Source organism: Macrobrachium nipponense, chromosome 41, assembly GCF_015104395.2.
Source record: "Macrobrachium nipponense isolate FS-2020 chromosome 41, ASM1510439v2, whole genome shotgun sequence".
Classification (NCBI taxonomy): domain Eukaryota; kingdom Metazoa; phylum Arthropoda; class Malacostraca; order Decapoda; family Palaemonidae; genus Macrobrachium; species Macrobrachium nipponense.
In genome coordinates this window covers 11,581,351-11,602,497 of record NC_061102.1, presented here as the reverse complement: position 1 = coordinate 11,602,497, position 21,147 = coordinate 11,581,351, and the positions used below count along the sequence as shown (strand labels likewise).

The 21,147-nt window shown below is 38.7% G+C and overlaps 2 protein-coding genes across 2 annotated transcripts in view; one reads left to right on the top strand and one right to left on the bottom strand.

Annotated features, from left to right (window-relative positions):
- LOC135212501 (glycogen synthase kinase-3 beta-like) overlaps positions 1-21,147 on the bottom strand; it is a 110,906-nt gene that overhangs the window by 63,520 nt on the left and 26,239 nt on the right.
- Positions 1,995-20,727, top strand: LOC135212390 (glycogen synthase kinase-3 beta-like). Its single transcript, XM_064245759.1, has 8 exons — positions 1,995-2,185; positions 3,276-3,359; positions 14,082-14,192; positions 16,110-16,347; positions 16,914-17,107; positions 17,845-17,904; positions 18,042-18,084; positions 20,627-20,727. The coding sequence occupies exons 1-8, from the start codon at positions 2,072-2,074 to the stop codon at positions 20,725-20,727; spliced, it is 945 nt and encodes a 314-aa protein (XP_064101829.1). The 5' UTR covers positions 1,995-2,071.

The window sequence follows — 21,147 nt, the reverse complement described above, 5'->3', positions numbered from 1 at the left end:
GGTTTTAGTAAATTGTTCTTTTCCAGTATGTATGTATTGCCAATAATTCAGTTGCACTGAAGTCTCCTGCATTCTTTGTGTTTGCTAGAAACTAATTTGACTTTATGCAAAAGGGTGCCCATTTCCTTCATGACTGTTCCCCATCTTTCCTTTTTTTTTCCCTTTTCTTAGTCTCCATAGACTCAAAACAGATTACAGTAATAGTATATGGTTGTTAATTGTATATGTCAAAAGAATAAAAAAGTAATCCCATTTGCTACCATAGTAGATTGATGATATCAAATGAGAGAGAGAGAGAGAAAATTAATTGCTATATAGAAGAAGTGTGTGTAATTGTCTTGCTAACTTTGTTGTTCATGTATGTAATTTTATATTGCATGGTGTTAATACTTAACACCTGTGGCAGTTGTTAGGCAAAAAGTAAAGGGTTAGCGATTCTCTCTCTCTCTCTCTTAGCTTGTGAATTTTCATTTTAAGTTGAAATCATAGTCGTGTACAACACTAATACATATAGATCAAGGTATAATTTTATAAGACTGTTGGTCTGCAGTAACTGGAGAACTTGAAATTGTATGATACTGATTGATAAACAGCGATGTGATAATGTGATATCGAAAAGTTGAGTCTGTTAAAGTGGTAGAGGTATCTGCGTGTTGCACAGCATGGTCAGTGTGGGTTGTGCCAATTATAGGTGAATCATCCCCCGAGTAGCAAAGCTGTGATTGGTTGCTTTGATTTTGGAACTTAGTCCACATTTGGTAATCACTTTTTTTTTTCACTACTCAGCTGCAAGTTTGACTTTGTGGTGGTACAGTATCCCAGAACTATAAGCAGCATGGAAGAGTTGATAAGATAATTCATGGTTACATAATATGATGATAGTGTATCATGTAATTGTCATTGTTTGTGGTACTTGACAGTCTCTTGTTATTTGACAAAATTACCTGTACGTAATCTCCTTTTCACTGATTGGAACCTCTGCTTTTTTTTTTTTTTTTTTTAATAGTTAATATCTTACTCCAAAATTTTTCTGTGGATTACATCCACAGGCTTGACTGATTTTTGAGTGTTAAGCTGGCCTAAAAAAGTATCTCGTATGAATTATTTTTTCATTAAGTAGTCTGTTCTTAAAGTTTTATGAATATTGCCTTTTAAATGATGATGGTTTAAAAGTATCAATAAAACAAGTATGAAATCTAAATTCAGCATTGCCAGAGGGGGAGTTGATTTTCTGATAAAAATTGTTATAGAATGCTGTGTTTTGGAATTCTACTACTAAGTCCTTGCGTCTAGTACAACATCAGGGTTGGAGGAAATTCTTATGTATCTTCTGCAAACTGACTGTCTTTCATTTTAAATTAACAAGCTTCTGACTGATAACAGCCCCATTGGTATCACTTATGTGTTCCCATTTAGTAGGGATTTTGCTAATTCTGGTACACTTAAAAAAGTCCCGATTTCTCGTTTTTTGCCAACATTTTGGGATCATGGGAGTTGGGAGAAGTTGGGTCCCCAACACAATCATTGTATGCAGTGTTTTGATATGCTGATAGATAGGCCATCAATGGAAGGGATTTTTTGTTGTTTTTCTTCATGAGTTCTTGTCAAAAGGTCAGAGCCTGACCTATGAAAGCTTAGCCATTCTGTCCCTCCTGGACATTGCTGATGATAATCAAGATGATATTGGTTAGACATCCATCCAATTACAAATTGCAATTGTGCTTTTGGTTTTTCAGCCCATATGTTAATTCCATGTTGATTTCATTTGTATGTGTAATATATATTGTATTATAATATACTTCAGGATATTTTTATATTTCTGTGGCTAAACTCTGGAATTCTGAGATTAATGATGGCACTGAAAGGTGTTCTGTCATTGAAATGAAGCATGCAATTTAGTATTCACTGTCCAAACCAGATTGAAGTGAATACCTTAATACTTTTCTGCACTTAGTTCATAAAATGTTTAATTTAATTTTCATTTACTGTTCCAGGTAAAGATGGCAACAAAATCACTACGGTTATTGCCACTCCAGGCCAGGGTTCGGACAGACCGCAGGAGGTCTCTTATATGGACACAAAAGTCATTGGTAATGGCAGTTTCGGTGTTGTATTCCAAGCAAAGCTGTGTGAAACAGGGGAACTCGTTGCCATCAAGAAGGTGCTTCAAGATAAACGATTTAAGGTTGGTATTTTTGCTGCTTTGCAATTTGTTTGTGGATGTTAGCCGTTTCAATTCTTCTTGTATTCTAGGGTCATTACGATTCTTTGAAATTGGAGAGACAACTGTAGCCTTGCATGTGGCATCCTTATCTAAAACATTAGTTTTTCTCTGTATATTACATTATTCTGTAGCAGTAACAATAATGAGCAGTATATATACCACATAGATAAGGGTAAATATTTAGTTAAAGTTGCTGTTTTCTCCTTTTTATTTCTTGTTTAAGAGTTTTGCACTGAATAGTTCACCAGAATATTATTTAAGAAAGTGAGAGGGTGAAAAGTGTTGAAAAAGCTAGAAAGTATTTTTAAAGTAGGATGAAGTAGTAAAATTTCGTTTTTAATTTTCAGGTTTTTATAGTTTTTATCTTTATGTTTATTTGGTTTTAATTGGTCCTAAAAACCTCCACAGAAAGCAGTGTGTGAAATAACACATGAATAAATTGTGCCATTATTGGGGGTCGTGTCATCCCTTGTTTCACTGGTATTAGGGTATGATGGCCTGGCTTATATAATTGAACTGGGAACTTCCTTTCCTTTGTGTGCTTTTTGTTGGTCTGAGTTTATTTTCTTTTTTTATGAGGATTGTGATTAATATAGATGTTGAAGACAAAACAGTTTGTGTGTTGGGATCCTCTGTTTTTGTTCATCTTTGTGTGATATGCAAATTATCCCATATGATAGTGTGAGCAAATTAGATAGGCACAAAGTGAGAGAAGACCCATTTTGGGCAGTTTATCTTATCTTTCATGATTACTTCTGTAAACCATTTGAAATTCTTATGTTGGTAAATGTGATTGATGGTACAATTTATTAGGCAACATTAGGCATAGGTAAAGAGCTGTACTTGAAGGAAATTCAATGTAAAAAGTTTTTTTTTTTTTTTAGTTCTAAAGTAGTTAATTAAGGTGGTGTTTATTAGTTTTGTTTTTCATTACTTGAACATTCTTATACGTACTTTAGTATATTGGTTATCATTATCTATTTTTATCTACTCTCCTGCAGTGCTGGTAATATTTACAGCTGATTTTATTTAAATTCTTTTTCCTTTTCAGAACCGTGAATTGCAGATAATGAGAAGACTAGAACACTGTAATATAGTCAAACTGAAATATTTCTTCTATTCCAGTGGTGACAAAGTAAGTAACTTTGTTGTTCTTTATGTTCTAGATACATATTTTTGTTGTATGGTTTTCACGCCAGGCAAGGAAACTTAACACAATTCAAGAAGGTGCCTTTGTTTTATTACAGTGGTTATGATTTGCTAAATGTGTTGCTGATGGCTAAGCTAAATTGGTATTCAGTTTAAGGGGAGGTGCCATTTTGTTTTATTAATGTAGATGTTCTCAATGGTTTTTGTGTGGTATTTTATAGGCTTTATTTGTCAGTTTCATACATTCAACTTCCCTGTCAGATATATACTTAGCTATAGACTCCGTCGTCCCCGACAGAAATTCAGATTTCGCGGCACTCGCTACAGGTAGGTCAGGTGATCTACCACCCTGCTCTGGGTGGCAGGACTAGGAACCATTCCCGTTTTCTATCAGATTTTCTCTGTCGCCGGTGGTGTCAACATTGTTGTTACTACCTCCTGACTGGAATTCTTTTTTCAACGCTTTTGATCATCTTTCGACCGATTTTTGGTGACGTACTTGGATCGTTGTTTGGCATTTGCTATCGTGGAATTGTTTTTGGACTTGGCTTTGGATTTTTCTTGAATATGTCTGACTCAAGTGTTGGTTTCAGAGTGTGTGTGAATGAAGGCTGCAAGGTGAGGATTCCGAAGGCTTCAGTAGATCCTCTCACTGTATGCCGACGATGTAGAGCTGTTGAGTGTTCTTTAGATAACACATGTAATGAGTGTGAAAGGTTGAGTGCAGAGGAATGGAAGACTTTAACTTCTTACTTGAAGAAGTTAGAGAGGGATAGAGAGAGGAAGAGCGGCTTATAAAAGCCGTTAGTAGATCTAGATCTAATACGAACCCTTGTCTAGTTCTGTAGCTTCTTCTGCTCATTATTATTCTCAATCTTTATCAGGCCGATCACAGGTTGCTAATCCTACTGATTCGGCTTCTGAAATTGCAGACCTCAAGGCTTCCCTTCAAAAAATGCAAGAGAAAATGGCGGCATTAGAAGGTAAGCAAAGTGAAGGTGATATTTCCAGTGATGTAAGTGTCCCCAGTGTAGTGGAGGGGGCGTCTGGTCGGCTCTGCAACGCTCCCAGGCCTAGACCTCTTCCAAGCTCCCTGGCCCAGAGGAGAAGGAAAGTCGAAAGCCGTACGGAGGTTGTGGAGAATCCCCACCGATCAGGCGTCCCTTCGGCAGAATCTGTTACATCTCAGACTGCCAGGGATCGCTACAGAAAAAGCGTCCTACGTGAGTGCTTTTCTTCATCGGGATCTCCCTCACCGAAAAGAGGGTGGAAGAATATGAATCTTTCCCGTCCATGAAAGAGGAACTGTAAAGAGCCTGAGTTTAACTCTAGCCCCGAGCGCTTTTCCGAAGAAGAATCGCCTTCGGTCATAAAGAGAGCTAGACAGGAGTTAACTCCCTTTGCTGTAAGGGAGCCTCAAGCGCCTTCCAGATCTCCCTCTCCTGCTTTTGAAGAAGAAAGGGAGTCTTCAACCAAGAAGATATTGATGAACCTGCAAGAACAACTAGCGTCTTTGGTAGGAGTCCTTTCCAAGGAGCCTCCTCGTAGAAAGGACGACAGCTTCCTGTCAAAAGATCAAGAACACACCGATCTCCTGTCAGGTGCAACGAGCCTTCCAGAGGAGTTGTCGCACAGATGGCCATCTCTGGGGGGAGCGAAGCACTAGGCAGGCGAGAGGTAGAAGAGGAAGAAGCGCCTGCTAGGCGCCAGCACACCTGAGAGTGAGGATTATGATGACAATGAAGTTCTCACAGGAAGGGATGAGCCAGCCAGGCGCTTTATCCGAGATCATTCCAGGCGCCAAACACCAACCAGGCGCCAGGCGCCAGCTAGGATGGAGGATACAAACAAGTGTGAGGCACCTACTATGCCCGAAGAGCCTGATAGGCGCCAGGCGCCAATTAGTCAAGATTCGCCTATGGGCAGGCGTAGGGAGACAATATCTCTTAGTCCCTCACCTGTTAGAAGTTCTTCTTCGACGGAAAGGAAAAAGTCCAAAGAAGAGACAGGCGAAAGAAGGGAGCATTCTCCTTCCGATCCTCTTGACTTAGAGGAAGTATCGGAAGATGAGGTGATTAACAAAGAAGGACTGTCGAACTATAAAGTTCTTACTTCTCTCCTTCTGGAAGAATATGGAGATTCTTTTGACTCCAGCTGCTCCTCCTTCGCCGCGCGCTCTATTTTCGAGTGCTAAATCTCTCAAGTCTTTGTCCTTCCTTAAGATGAGACCGGCCATATCGATGAAGAGGGCCCTGCAGTCCTCTAGATTCCTGGATTAAAACTAAAAAGGAACTGGGGGGGAGGACAGTCTTTTGTATATCCTGGCCAAACTGATGGGCAGAAGAGGCATTATAGTATGAGACTGGAGAAAATATGGGATTGTCTCTGCTTACTTCGGCTGAATCAGACTTCTCGAGTCTCGTAGACTCCTCGAGAAGGCACGCTTTGAACTCGGCCCGAGCAACATGGGGCCTTTCGGAAATGGACCATCTCCTCAAGGGGCTTTTCCATGTCTTGGAAGTTTTTAATTTCCTGGATTGGTCCCCTTGGGGTTTTGGCCAAAAAGACCCATGAAGCGGAAGGCCTAACCCAGAGGCTTTGCATAGCATACTTACATGTATTGACAAAGCAGTTCAGGATGGTTCGGCAGAGGTCTCCTCCCTCTTTGGTGCGGGATGTTAAAGAAGAGGGCAGTTTATAGTGCTTTCCTCACTAAGGCCGTCTCTCCTTCACAGAGAGCCGCCTTGCTGTTTGCCTCTCTATCAGAGCATTTGTTCCCTCTTCTCAGTTGGTGAAGGACATTTAACAGTTCGCTAACTGAGAAGGCGACGCAAGATCTCAGGCAATCATCGGGAAGGAAGAATAGGCCTGTGGCCAATGAGAGAAGAAAGGGGCTCGTCCACCGCAGCAGCCCTTTCGAGGAGGCCCTCCTGCTAGAACAATTTCCAAAAGAAAGACTACGGAAAGAAGAGGAAGAGCTTCCTTCCAACCCTTTAAAAAGGGGAAATGAGAAAGTGATCCTCCAAACACCAGTAGGTGCCAGGTTACAAGTAATTTGCGGAAGCCTGGGCAAGCATAGGAGCCACACGTGGTCCATGTCGGTCATCAAGAAGGGATATTATATCCATTCAAGGACAGCCCTCCCCTGACATCAACACCAAGGGAACTGTCCGCCAGATACAAGGACCCTACTGTACTGATGGATACTCTTCGTCAAATGGTGGAACAGATGACAAAAGGGCAATCGAGCTGGTATTGGACCACAACTCCCCGGGGTTTTACAATCGCCTTTTTCTAGCTGCGAAAGCTTCTGGGGGATGGAGACCAGTACTAGATGTAGTGCGCTGAACAGATTTGTAGAGAAACAGAAGTTCAGTATGGAAATGTCTGCTTCAGTCCTTGCAGCCCTTCGCCAAGGAGATTGATGGTGTCTTGATCTTCAAGACGCCTATTTCCACGTCCCGATTCATCATTCATCGAGGAAGTACCTTCGTTTCATGATGGAGGAGGATCTATCAGTTCAGGGCCCTGTGTTTTGCCTGTCCCACGGCTCCTCAAGTCTTCACAAGTATAATGAAGAATGTAGCAAGACATCTACATCTGATGGGAATAAACATCTCCCTATACCTGGACGACTGGCTCATCAGGGCCAGATCGCAGAGACAGTGTTTGGAGGACCTTTCAACGACATTAGACCTGACAAAGTCGTTAGGATTGATCGTGAACCTCGAGAAATCTCAGATGATCCCCGCCAGAACATGGTTTATCTGGGGATTCGGATGGATTCTCGGGATTTTCGAGTGTTTCCTTCTCAAGAGAGAATATCAAAAGGTTGCGCTACAGTCTCCAGCTTCTTAGGGAAGGAGCGCAGTTCAGCGTGGGAAGGTTGAGCCTTCTGGGGACCCTTTCCTCGCTGGAACAGTTCTTACCTCTAGGAAGACTGCATCTCCGTCCTCTACAGTTCTTCCTGAAAAGGAATTGGAATTGGAATTGGAAGACAGGACAGCTCTCCGATACATTTCCCATTCCTGTAGAGGTGAAAAATCACTTAATGGTGGTGGTTACCCCTTCTAGAGGAAAGCAGAGGTGGTGTCCCTGGAAGTTCGGAAACCCAAAACGAACCGATATTATATTTTCAAATACGCGTCGGAGACGGGTTGGGGTGCAACCTTAGGATCGAGAAAAGTGTCAAGCACCTGGTCGGGGAAGAGCAGGCGTCATGGCACAAGTAAATTGCAAGGAGCTCTTAGCCATTCATCTTGCTCTAAAGGGCTTCGAGCATGATAGTCAGAGACAGGGTAGTGCAGATAAACTCCGACAATACCACTGCTCTGCTTATGTAAGAAACAGGAGGGACTCACTCGCTCTCTCTCTAGAACTGACAAGAGGCCTTCTTATATGGGGGATCAAAGAATATAACTCTACTGACAAGGTTTGTTCCAAGGGAGAGGAACGTGAGAGCGGACAGGCTGAGCAGGAGGTTCCAGGTCCTTCTCACAGAATGGACCCTCCACTCAGAAGTGTGTCAGATCCTTTGGTCTCTTTGGGGAAAGCCTCAAATAGACCTGTTCGCCACGTTCCTCTCCAAGAGGATAGACACCTTTTGCTCTCTAGCAGACGACCCCCAGAGCTTTTGCAGTAGACTCCTTTCTCCTAAATTGGCCGGACTGGATGTTTACGCTTTTCCCCCATTCAAGATCCTGGGGGAAGTGATCAGAAAGTTCGTGGCCTCGAAGGGGACAAGGATGACTCTGATAGCCCCATATTGGCCAGCCCGAGATTGGTTCACAGAGGTAATGGAGTGGATGGTGGACTTCCCCAGATCTCTTCCAAACAGGACAGATCTGCTCAAACAACCCCACTTCGAGAGGTACCATCAAAAACCTCCCCGCTCTTGCTCTGACTGGTCTTTCGACTATCGAAAGACTTGTCAAAGCGAGGGGGTTTTCTCGCAAGGCGGTAAGCGCAAATCGCTAGAGCCCTCGGATCATCTACTATGCGAGTATACCAATCGGAAGTGGGATGTGTTCAGAAGTTGGTGTAGGTCGAAGAACGCTGTCCTCCTCCAATACCTCTGTGACCGAGATTGCGATTTCCTTCTTTTCTTGAAGGAGAAATCGCATCTTTCTGTACCAACCATCAAAGGATACAGGAGTATTCTCTCGGCCGTTTTCAGGAACAGAGGCCTAGATTTGGCCACAATAAAGATTTGCACGATCTCATTCGTTCTTTCGAAAGCTCCAAATCTAAAGAACCTAGAGTTCCGAGCTGGAATCTGGACGTGGTCCTAAAATTTCTGTCTTCCGAAAGGTTCGAACCACCTCATAGGGCTTCCTTTCGGGACATTACAAGGAAGTGCCTATTCTTTTCTCTCTCGCTACGGCGAAGAGAATCAGTGAGCTGCAACGCCCTTGAGTCAAGAGTGGGCTTCAAAGGAGACTCTGCTATTTGTTCGTTCCAGACTCTCTTTCTTGCAAAGAATGAGAATCCCTCGAAGCCCTGGCCCAGGAGCTTCGAGGTAAAGTGGCCTGACTAGCCTAGTAGGTAGAGAGGCAGAGAGGTCTCTTTGCCTGGTCAGAGCGCTTAAATTCTATCTGGACAGAAAGAAACATTGGTTTCTTCAACAACGGTCTATGGTGCTCGGTAAAAGGACCCCAAAAGACCGATGTCGAAGAATGCCTTGGCCTTCTTTGTAAGAAGTGTAATTATGGAGGTGCATAAGAACTGCCCAGATGACTCTTTTTAAACTCTTGAGAGTGAGAGCTCACGAAGTAAGCTATCGCAACGTCTATTGCCTTCCAGAGAAATATGTCGCTTAAGAATATCTTGGAAGCAACATATTGGAGGTATCTTGGAAGCAACATATTGGAGGTGCAACTCGGTGTTTGCATCTCATTACGATAAATTTTTTAAACTCTAGGTCCGTTTTGTGTCAGCGTATACGGTCCTGGGTATTGGAGCAAGCGCCGATCCTTAATTTTGTGTATGTACCCTCTTGTTGGATAAGTTTCTTGAACTTCCTGCTGGAAGAAGTGTCAGATGTCACAGCACAGGCGGCCGTCACTTCGGTTCAGTAAGGAACTCCATGGTATCTGACTATCAGAGGGGGTACAAATTTTTTTTTGTACTTTAGTGTGTCATATTGACTGTGTATTTCGAGTTTATTGGGTTTTTTTTGAAGAGTTTAGTTTGGGATAACTCTTGGCAATCTTAGAACTAACACAGGTGTTAGGATCGGGTGATTGGGATCGGTTTGTGCTCCTTAAATAAGGCGTGTTGTCATATAAGTGGATTAGCACCCATTGACAATGCTAGTCAGGCTCTGCCAAGTAAGCGGATAAGACCCCATCGACAGACCCACAAGAACTCTTGGCCACAGATCACTATCTCGCTAAGGCTCTTGAGGTGAAGCAGACTCCTAGGCAGTAGCCACGAAGTCTTCCACCTAATCAGGTAGGAACCAGTTCTATAAATACCTACAACATATGTTGTTTACCTGTCTATTCAGTGCGGGCGGCCCTCGGTTAGCGGCAGGCGTTCCGTTCCTGGCCACCGACGCCAAGCGATTTTCGACGCTGAGCGATTTTAAAAGCCTACGGCCGCCGCACACCTTCTTTCGAAACTCTAGCCCAGTCAAAGCGCCGTAATCCCACAACGGCGCAATAAGTAAAATTATATTTATGCAGTATAGTACTATGGAATTTACTGTACAGTACATGTGGGTGTCTAGAGTATGTAAAGATAAAATAAAGTTTATACAGTGTACAGGTAGCTGTAGTGTTCAGGTTACGCTCATTAGTCTTACGATTGTCCGATTTTATGAGAGATCAAATTACAATAGTCCTAACTTTATCCATCTCCCAGTTACAGAAGTTCAATAACAGCAAAGAGAAGGATGAAAGTATGGGGTTTTAAACGTTATACTCGTTGCGTGAACGTGTACAGCCATGAACAACCGAACGAGAAACTACTTTTTTTTTTTTTTTTTCTAAGTACAACCGAACTGGATAACATCTGTTTGGCTTGTATTTCAAATCATCGTACTACTGTACAACATTACCGTATTTGTTATAAATGGCGTTATGTATAGAATAGAACTGAGATATCTTAATGTATAACTTTATTTGCTATAGATCAGAGATCAATATAGATAAAGATCAATCGGGAAATATACTGTTAGATTTTAAACCTAGTTATAACTGAAGCTGAGAAAACTGTTCAAGCTGCTAATGACTATTATCGTACATCGGCAACAAGGATAAAACTGCAGTAACGTCTGCCATCAAACACAACTGTAGATAAAATTGGGATAAAATCTTTTAATTTTAATCAAAACTACTGTGCTTGAAAGAACACATTTTACTGTTGGTTTCACGCCAATATAAGATAAATAACGTAAAGTTCGTATTACGGTTGATATAAAGGATTATTGCGAACGGAATCACGTAATTTTTTACGCAATAAACATGCCGCCAACGTAATCTGTTAACGAAAAAAATAGTAGTTCACATTCACGAGACATATTCAATAAATATTTCCACCTAAAAACAAACGCTGTATAAGGAAAAATACTTTGTCTCATTTATGTCAAGTATATAGATATTCGTTTATGCTACTAGAAGCAAGAGCATTTGCTCAGAATTGCGTTATGGTGAAACAAACGCGTCTCATCAGCTGATTTCAAACCACAACATTGGCCTCTCCGCGGAATCCTGGCTTAAAATTTGCCGTAGTATTTTAAAATACAATAATATGAGAATACATACAATATTCTTGATACAGTGAAATAATGTATAACTTATTAAAGTATTTATGGAAAAGATGCATAATTAATAAAATAACACAATGCATTTTTCGGTACTGGCGGACAAGAACGAACATGAAAAAACATCCGCTGACAACGTGGAGCGTAGTTACAAAGGCTGCCTTAATTTGTATCTTATTTCTGTACAAAAATGAAATACCTTTACGTAATATATTTTCATACACATTTTAAACATAAAAGCATAAACATTTAAAAAACAAATCGACACATCGATCGCTAAATTTGGACTCTTTTTAACTATATTTTTCGGAGAGCGGTAGACGGCGGCATACAAGAAACGAACTTGAAAAAACATCGTAGTCGATAAACTTGAAGGGCAGTTTCAAAAGCTGCCTTTTTATCATAATTCTGCACAGAAATAAAAATATCCTATTTGTAATACATTTTCATACACATTTAAACATAAAAGCATAAACATTTATAAAATCGACACATCGATCGCTAATTTGCACTTTTTTTTAAATCTATATTTTCGGAAGAGCAGCAAGAAAGAACATGAAAAAACATCGTATTTGATAACGTGAAGGGCAGTTTCAAAAGCTGCCTTTGTATCATATTTCTGTACAGAAACATAAAAATACCTTTCACGTATACATTTTCATACACATTTTAACAAAAGCATGAACATTTATAAATCATCCATTGCTAAATTTGCACTTATGTAACTCTATATTTTCGGCGTAGAACAGCGTCAGAGGCATATATTTTACCCTATTACCTACGAAATAACTCTCCATAAAATTTGTTAATATATTTTGCATAACCTTTTATGGTCTGAACGGCATGTCTACAAATGTATGAACTCGTTAGACAACGGCACTAGCGCGCTGTTAACTGAAAATTGTGCCGTAAAGATACCTTTAAAATACCTTATTTTTGTAATGAATATTTTGACGACCGCCGTAAAACCGATTCGCCGTTGAGTGATTGCGCCGTTAACCGCGGCCCACCTGTAGTTAGCTGTCTCTTACCCTCCGCCAAAGGGTGTCAATCAGCTTTTTAACTATATTTTCGGAAGAGCGGTAGACGGCGGCATACAAGAACGAACTTGAAAAAAACATCGTAGTCGATAACTTGAAGGGCAGTTTCAAAAGCTGCCTTTTATCATAATTCTGCACAGAAATAAAAATATCCTATTTGTAATACATTTTCATACACATTTAAACATAAAAGCAAAACATTTATAAAATCGACACATCGATCGCTAATTTGCACTTTTTTTTAAATTATATTTTCGGAAGAGCAGCAAGAAAGAACATGAAAAAAAACATCGTATTTGATAACGTGAAGGGCAGTTTTCAAAAGCTGCCTTTGTATCATATTTCTGTACAGAAATAAAAATACCTTTCACGTAATACATTTCATACATTTTAAACAAAAGCATGAACATTTATAAATCATCCATTGCTAAATTTGCACTTATGTAACTCGATATTTTCGGCATAGAACAGCGTCAGAGGCATAGTATTTTTACCCTATTACCTACGAAATAACTCTCCATAAAATTTGTTAATATATTTTGCATAACCTTTATGGTCTGAACGGCATGTCTACAAATGTATGAACTCGTTAGACAACGCACTAGCGGCGCTGTTAACTGAAAATTGTGCCGTAAAGATACCTTTAAAATACCTTATTTTTGTAATGAATATTTTTGACGACCGCCGTAAAACCGATTCGCCGTTGAGTGATTGCGCCGTTAACCGCGGCACCTGTAGTTAGCTGTCTCTTACCCTCCGCCAAAGGGTGTCCATCAGGTAAGTATATATCTGACAGGGAAGTTGAATGTATGAAAATGATATTGTTATGATACAATAAAGTTTCATACATACTTACCTGGCAGATATATACGATTGATGGCCCACCCAGCCTCCCCGCAGGAGACAGGTGGAAGAGAGAAAATCTGATAGAAAACGGGAATGGTTCCTAGTCCTGCCCCCCAGAGCAGGGCGGTAGATCACCTGACCTACCTGTAGCGAGTGCCGCGAAATTTGAATTTCTGTCGGGGACGACGGAGTCTATACCTAAGTATATATATCTGCCAGGTACGTATGTATGAAACTTTATTGTATCATAATAATATCATTTTTATTCTAAAGTGTCATATCACTAGTTTGCATATTTTATGAGTAAATCCTTAAAAGCTTCCTTTCTTGCCCAACTTTAAATTTAGGTAAAAATACTTTGTCGGAATTCAAACAAAACCTTCACTAAGGAACCATTGTAGTAACAATAGGGTAACCAAACTGATTCGGTGTGAATTATAAATTGAATCAAGAGTAGTTCTACAACAGCTAAGCTAACCTTCTTGGAGTAATTTCCTTGATGCAGGTAGATGCTTCAAAACCAAGAATCTCTAAACAAAACATGAAATCTCCATTGATGTGCAGTATACATGCAACGTTTTAGATTAAAGTCGGTAGCTACTAGTTCTCATCCTTGACATTGAACACCCCAGTAACAACTATTAACAGCATTCCCTGTTAGCTTGGAGGGATTCTTTATATGTGTATGTTTGGATTTTCAGAATTGTTATTTCCATCTGGTCATGTTGACTGCCCACTATCAAGTGTAACTTGGAATCTGAGATCCTTTCGAATTTCTTCCCAAGGTTTTTCTCGCAATTTCCTTCTCTGGAGTTTGCAGTTGTTCAAAATAGGTTCCATGTTCTTTATCACCCTAATTTGGCTATTTGAAGAGTTCCATTACCTTTCATACCCTTCAGAAATAACTTGTGTGTGCAAAAATGATCCTGTTTCAGTTTTCTGGTTACACAAATCTTATATTCAATGTTATTAGATAGAGACTGCTGAGTAATTAGTAAGAAAGTTTCAGTTGCAAGTGAAGTACTCTATTTTAATGGATTATCATCTTCAATTTCAGAAAGAAGAGGTGTTTTTGAATCTAGTGTTAGAGTTTATCCCAGAGACAGTATATAAAGTAGCAAGGCATCACAGCAAACAGAAGCAGACGATACCAATCAGCTATGTTAAGGTATGTATATTTTTCTGTTGTATGAAGGCACTCTGGAATCCTTAGTATATCTTGATCTTTGACTTAAATAGAGATTCAGGCATATGTTTGATAATATGGTTTTGATGTAACTACATTTATTTAATAACAGAAACCAGTGTTTTTCCTACAAATCATATAGTTAGTGCCCCCCACCCCCCCCCCCCCCCCCCCATCATCCACAAATCTTGCTTTGTTATAATCAGTTTCATGAAAAAATGATGTTATTGGTTAATAAATACCTGAGGGAATGCAGGTGGGTTTATTGTGAGATGACCATAATCTTCTGAATGACAAAAGACAGTTAGTTCTGAAAGCATCACAAGCTGTGAGATAAGTGCATATGTAATTAATTGATATATCAATGATAGATGTCTATGCGACTGGAAAATTTGAATGAATATCTATATTAATGTTTATATAAAAGTTGATTTTTACTTTGAACGATACAAGTCAACATTAAACCAGAAGCTTATGTCACCATAGCTCTGCTCTGACCTCTCCTGACGACATGTCTTTATAATAGAAGTTATAACTTACATTACACCTCAGTTTTACCTGAAGAAAAGTAGTGTTTTCCAATTTCATCACCAAATATTGTCAAGCCAGTGATTTAAGGACTTATGTGTTATGTGCTTTAGTAAACTTAGTGCTAAAATCTGTATAGTAAAATATGTGAGATGAGAGAGAAAGATTAATAGTTGTAATCTTTGGTTGTTATTTTCATATTGATAGCCCTACCTGTAATTTTTTGGTAGCATTGTCATCCGTGATATTTCAGCTACGATACTGTATGAAATACAAGATGATAACTGATTGAATGCACTTGATGCCATGTAAGTTCTGAAAGAATATATTTTATCGTAAAATTTCAATGTTTTATTTCAAAATACATATTTTAGCATTAAGTTTACTGAAGCACATAATTCATATATCATTGTGTTGTAATGAAATTGGAAAACTACATATCTTTAGGTAAAACTTGAGGTGTAATGAAAGTTACAACTCTTAATTAAAAGACTTTTCTGTCAAGAGAGGTTTAAAAGACTTGTCTGTCAAGAGAGGTCGGAGCATTGATGCTCACAATATGATATTTAGAGAGTTCTGATTAGTTTGCACTTTCCGGCCCTGTGGGACTGGCTGATCCAAAGAGCCAATAAGGAGCGTCATAAGGGATGGGGCTGGGCTGAAGATGCACTGGTGCTGTGAATTAATTAATTACAGGCAGCTTTCGGTTAACAGTGGTATTCGCGACGTTTATCTAGTGACCACTGTTAACTGGATTTTTCGGTGCCAATCTCTGGTTAGCAGCGCTGATATCCGGTTAGCAGTGCCAATCTCAGGTTAACAGCGCTGATATTCAGTTAGCGGCGCTGTTAAACCAGGCTTTTAGTGGGCTTGTTATCACACTGATTTTTCGGTTAGCAACATCGGCTGTCAACCGAAGGCTGCCTGTTTTACTTACTTGCCAAATGTTGAGGGGTCTATATTGCAAATCACAAAAGGACAAAAACCTCCAATTTAGATGGTCTCAGTATTAGTTGAGCAGGTATAAGGGACAGCCATTACAAGACGTTAATTCATAAAGTACTGCTGTTTAAACATTTTAACCATACTTAGAAAATTATCACAAAATACTTTGAAAATTGCCACAATTTAGTTTTGTTTCTATTTTTAATAATGTGAATCAGTTGGCTGAAGAAGCTATCATTTTATTGCTGACTTATTTTGTTCTAAATACAGTATCTAATCATAAACATGAGTGTTGGTATTAATTATTATGTATTTAGTGTAGTTATTAATCTATATGTATTATGATAGTATGGAGGAAAATTTTGTTTTAAAAACAGACTTTTGCTCTCATGCATTTGGAAAGTAACATAATTTTTCCCTTTTCAGTTGTATATGTACCAGTTGTTCCGGAGCCTAGCCTACATACACTCTTTGGGGGTATGTCATAGAGACATCAAGCCCCAGAACCTTCTTTTAGATCCAGAGACAGGCGTTCTCAAGCTCTGTGATTTTGGGAGTGCCAAACATTTGGTGCGAGGGGAGCCCAATGTATCATACATATGCTCCCGTTATTACAGGGCTCCAGAACTCATATTTGGGGCCACTGATTACACGACTAATATAGGTGAGTCAAGAACATTTCAAATCTGTGGAGGTAGTGATAGTCATTACCCAAGATCTGCCAGTAGAACTGTGTTGTCAGTTTTGGATAAAAAAATTTCCATGTTGTTTCTTTCAGCACAGTGTATTGGGTCTTGTTGTGAGTGTCCTGTAGTAGATAACAAGGAAACAGTAGTCCATGAAAAGTCAGTCACCACTTTTCCCCAGAATTTGAGTTGTTTTGAAGTTGCTCCAGTTTATTGATTGAACTTATATATTTTCATGACATTTTTCTTAGTACTGTTCAATGTTTTTCCTGTATAGTCAAGCTTAACCTGCTGCAGTTTGTTTTGTGATGATTAAAATTAGCTTGAATGTACATTGCTTGAAATAAGTTTTAATGAATATCAGTAAAAATAAAACTTGAAAGAAAAGTTGATGTAAAGGCCTTTATGTTGATGTCTATTTTGATAAATTTTTATATAATTGTAGTTATCTACATTATACTGTACTTGACTTTTTATTTCATAACTATGTATTTTCACTAATTTGAAGCTTGTTAGCAACCTGAGTGAATTATCTCCTTAACAGATGTATGGAGTGCCGGCTGCGTCTTAGCAGAACTGTTATTAGGGCAACCCATCTTCCCAGGGGATTCAGGAGTGGATCAGTTAGTAGAAATAATTAAAGTCCTTGGCACGCCGACCCGCGAGCAGATTAGAGAGATGAATCCAAACTATACCGAGTTCAAGTTCCCTCAGATCAAATCACATCCTTGGCAGAAGGTAAGGAATGGAAAGAATTTGCTTTTTTTACTGCCATTATGGAATGGTGATATGAGGTGGCTCATTTCCCATACATTGTCTGTGTCATTCTGTGTTGTTAATGATGGTCTCTCTCTCTCTCTCTCTCTCTCTCTCTCTCTCTCTCTCTCTCTCTCTCTCTCTCTCTCTCTCTCTCTCTCTCTCTCTCTCATATATATATACTTATTAGAACATACCACGTTAATCAAGGTAGAGAATGCTTTGTTGTTTATGTATATGTCCTTATCAGTTTTATGCATAATCACTACATGTTAGCAAGGAAGAAGCATTTTCCTATATCTTAAGTATTGCCAGGTTCAAGTTTTTGAAAACTAGGAAAGTCAGGTATATGTAATCATTTTACCTTCTCTCTCTCACACCTTTCTAATTTTTCTTCCATGCTTATTCCAGTACGCTTCATGCATCCAGCATTCTGAAGCACAGCTCATAGATTTGAATGATTACCAGCACAAGTTTTATCTCTGCTAATCCATAGGTTTTTCACTAATGCAAAAGTTCGGTTATGATGGCTTTTGAATCTAGATACTGAAATAATTGATTCTTCTGTTCTGATATAAAGTACTCCTGCCATAGGATGCTGTCTGCTTGTATATATCTATTGCTAATTGCCTCTACATACTGTGAGTAAGTAACCTGCCATTTGGGAACTAGGTTAGCGGTGCCATGTGCTAACTGTTGGCGGTGATGTTATTTTACAGGCATTGATGTCACGCATGGCTGATTCAACCAGCAATGATAAAAATCATCAGAAGATTAGAGTAAGTAAGTGCTGGGCGTGTCAGCTTTGGTATGCTGGATGCATTTAGACCCTCTTCGTGACACCTAATTCTTTTAATTTGTTCCTTTTTTTTCTTTTTTCTTTGTGACCATCTAAAATCATCTAAAATCCTTTTAGTTATTCATGTCAGAGCATTACTCTAGTCGTGCTGGCTCTCATGGTATGTGAGTTTAGGTTGTGAAAATCCTTCCATTGAACTTTTTGTCGCTTGCCTTTTCTTTTTTTTGTGAAATGTCATGTTTCCTTTCATGCCGAGTTTTGTGTATTTAGTTCATATGTTAACAAGTGTCATGTGGTTATATTGATGGATGGGCAGTTCAGTAACATAGGTGACATTGCAGTTGAGCTTTTGAAGGTGTACGAGTCCAATGTTATTTGACAAGTTTAGTTAGAATGTCTTTGCAATAGGCCAGCATTTTTAAAGTCTGTGGAAATTATTCCAATTCTGGGATGTTTGATCTTTTCTAATACTTTACTATTCATGAAATAAATTTCTTATTCATTATCTTTACAGAATGTTGTCAACATTCACTAACCTAATCACTTCAAGGGACCTGCTTCAGTTATTTTATCCTTTGTCAATTTTTATTTTCCCTTATTTTCACTTTTAACATTTCACTTTAAAACAAGATTTAGTACAAATTGATGTTATGTCGTTTGAAGCTAATTATGTGGAAATGTTTTAGCATAGGAGCATAACATTTCATGTGAGTCACCATAAGTCTTATTAAAGAACTACTTATGGTGTGTTTTCCAGTTATTGTTTTTCGCTGCATTAATATTTTTGGTTCAGTTCTTAATCCATCATTTGTAGCTTTTAATGAAATATCTCTCTCTCTCTCTCTCTCTCTCTCTCTTTTTTTTTTTTTTTTTTTTTTTTTTTTACACTACTTCAGTTCTTGAGATAACCAAGTGTACTTGTCATATATAACCCTTAATGGATGGATATACTCACATGAGTAGATGGATTTACTCATGGTGAGTAACAATATTACGCATTGTCGATTTGGGGGATTTGGGTGGGAAGAGGTGCCCATTACTTCCATAACCCATAAAGTCACTAATGGCAACTTTTAGACGCTGAAATCAAGAAGCAGGGGTCTCATGAGCTAGTTGTGATCTTGACTTCAAGAGAGTATGTACTGGCTCTCTCTCACATGATGTCTTATTTCATATTTCCCCATAAATATACCCAGGGGTTGCTGTTGATTTTAGTTCTTATCCTTTATGACAGTATATGTCAGTTTAATTGTAATTTTGGAGGATGCAAAGAAATATTAGGAAAAAAAACATGTATACATAATCCAAAAAGTTACTGGCATCTTTGTCTTGGTAAATATAATAAAATGTTTTACACACTGTCTCAGAATTTGTTACTGATTTTAGTTATCTGTTTTGATATTGTATTGAGTCTGTAATTATAATTTTAGAAAATGAAAATGAATTTTGAATTTTTAAAATTTATGATTGTCATGGAAAAGAGGCCCCCAACTGTAGTTGTAAATATTAGTAATTTTTTAACTGCTTATATAAGGTATGGAAAATATTTTAGAATTTCTTTTCGTACACCATGTGCACTTTGCCTATCTTCCTCTTTCCATTGATGTTTTTTTTTTCCTAAATTGGCTGACCTTAAAGTTTACCCAGCCTTGGATGCTACATAATGAATTTTTACCCCACCTTGCAAGTATTGACAAATGTCGTGTTTTGTCCATCTGGAGAAGCATTAACGAAAACATTTTTAGGCGCAGAAATTGGCAAGTGTTGGTGAGTGGACAATGAAGTGTGCCCTATTTACTCTGTTTGAGAATTGAGAGTTTTTATTCAGCATTTTGGTGAAAAAATCAGCTCTGAATTGTGTACTGTATTGTAGTAGGAAGGTATCCTGTGTTTTGAGACCAAATATCGTGTGAAGGTTAAATACAGAATTGAGAGAAAAATCGGAATTTTTAATTAAAATTTACAATGATATTGACATTTTTCTAAGTTTAAGTATTTAGCTTAACTTGAGATCTTTCTCTGCATGTTCTTAAGTACCCATGAATCCTCTGGCCTTACTTTGAGTTTTTTTTTTTTTTTTTCACTTCATTTTTCCTCTCTTCCCTTCTCTTCCATATTTTTAATTATCTTTTACATTCATCTCACTGAAAATTATTTGGGTCTTTTACCTGATTAAATCCTATTTGAAAATATTCCGGAAAGAAACTGGTAATATTTATTGTTTTTAGGTGCTGGTTCTCTCAAGTGATTTGTTCAAGTACATGACCATAAAATATGAATCAAATCTGATTGAGTTATTAAGTATAAGTTTTCATGAGGCTGTGACAAACCAAAGTAAATTCCAACCTCAAGGTTTTGAATGTGACACGAGGATTCAAACTGGACAAAATGACAAAAATAGGTCTGTTGTTTCTTAAGTCTGAGTCATGTGGAGAAAAAACTCAAGGGAGAGGAACCAGCATAACCCTTAATAAACAAAAGGTTTTGTTTCCTAACATTCCTCAGGTGACTGAAGAAAAATGCTAGCACTGGAACAACAGAGCATCACACAAGCTTTTCCCTGGAAAGGATAATTGGCAAATAATCTGTTTGGAGAGTGATGTCTGTTACTGCAGTTCTAAAAAGCCTCTCTCTCAGAGTGTTTGGAATCCTCATATAAATGAATTGAGAATCAATAAAAAATGCTGCAATTAATGTTTCAGGATTAGCTAGTCTTAAGATTACTGACAGCAATTTAGAGGATCTTGCAGGTGTCCAAGTGGAGGGACCATTCCAAAGGAAAGGTATGATGGGCCTTGTGTAGTGTCCACAAAAAACCCTGGAAGGAACCACGGCACTATGGCAATAACCGTGCGCTAAAGTGAAGCTATATGGTAAGGTGGAGGGTACACAGAGAAACTGACCTTATTTGAACATCCAGTGACGGTGGCTGCCTTCAACTAAAGCTGGTGGGATTGTACGCAGAATCGATTTTAATGAACCAGATGGCTAATCAGCACATGCTATGACATGATGCATATTGTGCATACCTAGGTAAACAACATTGCTAAAAATCATTCTATTTCAGGACTTGCTTCTCCTTGTGCAGTCAGGAAAAACTGGGAATGGAAACAAACTGAAAATTGCTATGGAGTTGGTGCTGAATATAGCAGATTGTCTTTTACATATTGGTAGCAATCAAGGTCTATATATAATGGTTAAGATGATTTATTTTTGTAGTTTT